This window comes from Acanthisitta chloris, unplaced genomic scaffold, assembly GCF_000695815.1.
Source record: "Acanthisitta chloris isolate BGI_N310 unplaced genomic scaffold, ASM69581v1 scaffold2448, whole genome shotgun sequence".
NCBI lineage: Eukaryota > Metazoa > Chordata > Aves > Passeriformes > Acanthisittidae > Acanthisitta > Acanthisitta chloris.
This window is the reverse complement of record NW_008686276.1, coordinates 19,096-24,566: the sequence shown is the minus strand read 5'-3', so window position 1 is coordinate 24,566 and position 5,471 is coordinate 19,096. Positions and strand designations below refer to the sequence as shown.

At 46.0% G+C, this 5,471-nt stretch overlaps 1 protein-coding gene across 1 annotated transcript in view; it reads left to right on the top strand.

The window, feature by feature from the left end:
- LOC103807320 (metabotropic glutamate receptor 7-like) overlaps positions 1-4,854 on the top strand; it is a 42,015-nt gene extending 37,161 nt beyond the window's left edge. Inside the window, exons 2-3 of the mRNA XM_009080048.1 lie at positions 3,260-3,401; positions 4,596-4,854. Of these exons, the coding sequence (XP_009078296.1) occupies positions 3,260-3,401; positions 4,596-4,854 (401 nt within the window). The remainder of the gene's footprint in view (positions 1-3,259; positions 3,402-4,595) is intronic.
- The last annotated feature ends 617 nt before the right edge of the window (positions 4,855-5,471 follow it).

Here is a 5,471-nt window from a genome sequence, read left to right as displayed (position 1 = left end):
AAACCCTTAATTTGCAACTTTCACGTCTTTACTTCTCAATTCCCTGGGAGGGTTTTACCCTGGGAGTGCTGTGAATTCACCTGACAGTTTAAATAACTATGCCCATGTTCCCTATTGTAACAGCAATGCAGGAGGAGAATATGAAAGCTAAATTTATTCTCTGCATGTCATTTGGACAACGTACACCCAATCCCTTGGGCACCTCTGGTGTTGAGGAGTGATACATGGCACACAGCTCTGCCTGCTTGGAGTTCTCCACAGGGATCTGTTAGCCAGGCTTGGATGTGAACAGCAGCTGGTGGGGCTGGTGGAGTTGGGTGCTGGGATGGATCACCCTCCTGCTACAACACTTAGTGCTCTGATGTCAAAGCTGCCCAGTGTGGGCTTAAGCAAAGCAAACTGGAAAATACTAGACACTGGTCCATTCTGGTGACTGGAGCATGTGTTGGTCCATAGAATCATAGATTCAACCAGGTTGGAAGAGACCTCCAAGATCATCCAGTCCAGCCCTACCATGGTTACTAGACCATGGCACTAAGTGCCACATCCAGTCTCAGCTTGAAAACCTCCAGGGATGGTGAATTTGTTCTTTGGGGCTGGATTTGTTCTTTGGGGCTGTGTTTGTTCCTTGGGTCGTATATGTTCTTTGGGGCTGGATTTGTTCCTTGGAGCTATACTCCCACTCCTCTCACCTTTTCTGAGTGAGGGCCATGGGGAGGAATGAAGGATTGCAAAGAACCTTCCCAGCAGCTTCAGCTGTGGCTAAGTTATGGCTCCATCCAGCAGGCAGAAGCCCTTTGGTCCCAGCACCATAAAACATATCTGTCCCTGCTCTGCTCTGCTCTGCCAGAGTGGGAACCTCTCAAAAGGACACCATGGAGAGAAGGCATAAATTTCCAAGTGACAATTCCTGGAGCTGTGTGACACGCTGTGGGTTGAGCTGGATTTTTTTCTGCCTTTCCTCTCAATGAATTCTCTGAAGTTGCCACATCTTTATTTAACAAGAGGCCTGGGAGTCTCTGGGGGGAGGTTTGGAGTAGCTTGGTGGTGTGCTGGAGAGCCAGCAGGGCACAGGCTCTTCCCAGGAGCAAACAATGACTTTCTCCTCAGGCATGATGCCAGGACAGAGATCTTCCCTTCCAGAGACACAGGGATGTCTTCCCTGATCCCTGGCCTGGAGCAGGATGCTCAGCAGGACTGGCTGGGGGTTGTGCTTTTACCCAGCTGTAATACTGCCAAATGGGTCATAGCAGGAAAGCTGGATAACACTGCTCATGGATTTGAGTTCACTCTGTCTCCTTTTGACTGGGGACAACACAAAGAGCATTTAAAAACGTTGACATTTTTGAACTCCCTAGCACTGAGACTTTCACCAGCCATTTAAAAATGAAGTTTTATATTTAAAAATGAGCATTACTTTCTTTTCAGTTCAAGCCAGGATGGAATCATTTGGGGTTGTGTGATCATAGTGAAACCAAATGAAACAGTTTGTGTGAATCAGGATAAACTTGGAGGGTTTATTCCATTTTATTCTTTCCCAGCCTTTCCTTTGCACTGTTTGATTTTTTTCCCACCAAACCAATCCTCCTTCCCCCAGAGTTTGGAGCAGCTATTCCAGCAGAGCTGTTTTGCCTGCAGCTCAGGCTCTGCAGCTCAGCCTGGCTCCATCTAAAACGAGACAAAATGAACCTGCTCTGCTTTGGGAGGTGCTCAGGGACCTGCACCAGAGGCAGATTTTGCAGTGTGAAAAGCAGGAATTTGGGTTTCATGGCTTTTCCCTGGTTTTCTCCCCTGCCCTAGGTCAGGATGAGGATGCTCCACTGGCAGACAGTGTGTGCTGGGAAGAATGAACCTCCTCCTCCTTCTCCTCCTCCTCCTCCTCCTTCTCCTCCTCCTCCAAGCTCTTTCGCTGCAAACACCTTCTCCACTGTTTCACTTACCACTACTTTCAGATGTGTGTTTTAAAGCCTATCTGTGAATCTCTCCTTTGTCCTGCTGCCTTTTAATTACCTCATCCCCACTGCTGTTTCCCATTAAGCCTCTCTGATCCGTTATTAATTAATACAGTGAGCAGTGCAGGGAGGAGGTTGCATCTAAGATGCCATAAAAGATGAAAGTGTTTACCACTGAGAAACAGAATAATGAAGGCAGAAGTTGTGTTTTCATCCAGCAGAGCCAAGCAGGATGGCACTGCACATGGTGTGGAGTTTTCTCTGGCTGTTCCTAAAACAAGGTAAATAGAACTGGAACGTGGGAACTGTGCTAAACATGAGCATTTCTTTGGTGTGGAATGACTCTTCCTGTGAGGATCCTCTTTGCCTTGTTTCCTGGGTATTTATGAGCAGTCCAGTTCATAAACATATGCTTTGTATTTCTTTGGGTCTCTCCATCCCAGTTGTTGATGGACATTTGAATGAGTAAAGATGCTTTTGAACAATTCTTGCTTTGTCAGTATCTCAACTCCTTGGCTGTTCCTATTCCAGATATGTCATTTCAGTGGAAGCATTTTCCTGATCTACTTCAACTTGCAAAAATCAAACAGGATCTCAGGCTTTTGCTGAGATAGTTTGTCTAATACATCATCAGCATCACTTGCCTTTGAGCCTGTTGTTTTGGGGGGGGTTTAATCAATTGAAGCTTGTTCAGGTTGTTGTTTTCCTTTCTTAATTCCTCTATTTTTAATTCCTCCACTGCCCATTTATCTCCTTGTTTTCCTTTTCTACAATGTTGGTTTGCCCATCTGTGCAATCCCTGACCCTCCCCAGCCATGCAGACTGTGTGGATCAGTTCTCTGTGCAGAAAATGACTGTATGAATCCCTCAGGAAACTGGACATGAAGGTGGAGTGATCCTTAGATTCATAGAGTGCTAAGGAGTTGGAATAGAGCTCAGAGATCCTCCAGCCCCAGCCCCTACCCTGGGCAGGGACACCTCCCACCAGAGCAGGTTGCTCAAGGCTCATCCAACCTGGCTGTGAACACTGCCAGGGTTGGGGCAGCCACAGCCTCCCTGGGCACCCTGGGACAGGGTCTCAGCACCCTCACAGGGAAAACTTCTGCCTAAGATCTAATCTAAATTTCCTCTTCTTCTGTTTGTGCCCACTGTCCCTTGTCCTGTCACTGCAGCTTCTAACAAACTCCACTCAGAGAGTTCCTCTTCCTCCCAGGCTCCCAGTGTGCATTTCCCACTGCCTTTCCTGTGTCCTTTCCTTTTCCTTTCCTTCTCCTCTGCTCAAAGCCCTTTTGTTCTGTGTGCCACAGGTGGGCTCTGCATCGCTCAGTCACTGAAGATCCCTCAGGACAAAAAGGACAAGACCATTGACTTTGATAAAATTATCAAGCAGCTGCTGGAAACACCCAACGCCAGAGCCATCGTCATCTTCGCCAACGACGAGGACATCAAGTAAGAGGGGACTGAGGGGATCCATTCACCATTTGGGCTCAACAGCTCTGCAGAAAAGGGAAAGGAGATAAGAATATGAGTAGTGAAAGGGAAATATCTGTTGGAAGAGCAGTGTGGGGATGTGGAGCACCAGGCTTAAGGGTGGGGAGCCCAAAGGGTCCTGGAGGGACAGGAATGGTGATTGAGGCCTGGGAGCTTTTCCTGGCATGGGGTTATTTATGTGTTGGGTGGCAGAGCTGACGTCACCTCTCACAGAGGCATTACCAACACATCCCTCTCTCCAAGCTTGTACCACTGTGGATGATTCATTAATTCAGAGCCTATTATAGCAAATGAATAAAGTGACTTGGATGCTCAAGGTTAAACCATAGAACTAGCTCATAAAATAGCACAAAGAATACTTTGTTTCATTTCTCACTGTCCACATTCTCTCTCCAGCATTTCAAGTTCACCTAAAATTGTGTTGGAATTCTGAGCTGCTGAGGGAGCTCAGTGCTGCAGAATGAGACACAAAGAGTTTGGGAGAAAGTTTCAGTGAAGTCAATGGCAAAGCTATAAGTGTTGGTGGAATCAATCACCCTATTAATTATTCTGGTGGAATTAATCACCCTATCAAATCACCCCAGTTCAGTCACAAGATATAGGCTGAATTTAAAGAGAAGTCCAGTTGGTGCTCCATGGATCATAGAATGGTTTGGGGAGGACGAATTAATCACCCTATCAAATCACCCCAGTTCAGTCACAAGATATAGGCTGAATTTAAAGAGAAGTCCAGTTGGTGCTCCATGGATCATAGAATGGTTTGGGTTGGAGAGGACCTTTAAAGACCTTCTGGTCCAGCCCATGCCATGGGCAGCAACACCTTCCACTAGACCTGAAGATATGGTTGGTGTGTCCCAATTTTCCCCAATGTCCATGTTCCTCATTTCAAAACTCCACGTTATTTCCACAGCTGTGAGCTGTTATTAGGGACAGTCAGTTATAAGGGACAATTTCAAACCTGCCATTGAGCTCTGGTGCCTTTATCACTGAACAGAAAGCAACACCTTCCACTAGACCTGAAGATATGGTTGGTGTGTCCCAAACCCTGTTGGGCACAAGAATGTGCTGCCTCTGCCAGTGCAACAGCATTTTCTAAAGCAATTAGATCTTGAAAATGCAACTCATTTGTGACCCAAACCTTCTTTTCCACAGGCAGATCCTGGCAGCAGCCAAGAGAGCAGATCAAGTGGGACATTTCCTGTGGGTGGGCTCGGACACTTGGGGCTCCAAGGTGAGTCCTCTGCTGCAGCAGGAGGATGTCGCCGAGGGAGCCATCACCATCCTGCCCAAGAGAGCCACCATTGAGGGTAAGACCTCCTTCTGCCTCCTCAAATGCTGCTGGGGCAGAATTGATCCTCTTAAATGTTTTGGGATATACATGTCCAGATACAGTGTGAAGTACACGGAGTAAGTGATTTTGTCCTGAATTTTTTCCCCAATGTCCATGTTCTTCATTTGAAAACTCCACGTTATTTCCACAGCTGTGAGCTGTTATTAGGGACAGTCAGTTATTAGGGACAATTTCAGAGCTGCCATTGAGCTCTGGTGCCTTTATCACTGAATAGAAAGCAAACCCAAATGATCTGAATGTATTGTATATACACATGGGAGGAGAAAATCCTTGGCAATTTATGTCTCGTCTCTGAAGCTTTGGAGAAGTTTTACTGAAGGAGCAAATCTTCATTTTTAGAGCAGTGGTTTCCATTTAAAGTTAGCTTAACTTTTCTTTCATGCAGGTCAAGCACTAGATTTACTTACACCTATTGCTTGTGTGCTGCAAAAATATCCATCCTTGTACAGACGGTCATGTATGTAAGAATTATAGGAGACTATTTTTGTGTTATCCTTTTGTTTCTCAACATTCTTTTGTGATCTAAAGTGTTTGTTGCCTCATCTCTCCTCAGTTTGCTCATCCTATTGTGTGTAGAGATGCTTAACTACCCACGTGGACATCAAACTGGCTGATTAGAGCCTGTGTTCTCTAGAATGTGGAAAGAGAAGTTTTTTTCAGGGGAGACACTGAGTAAA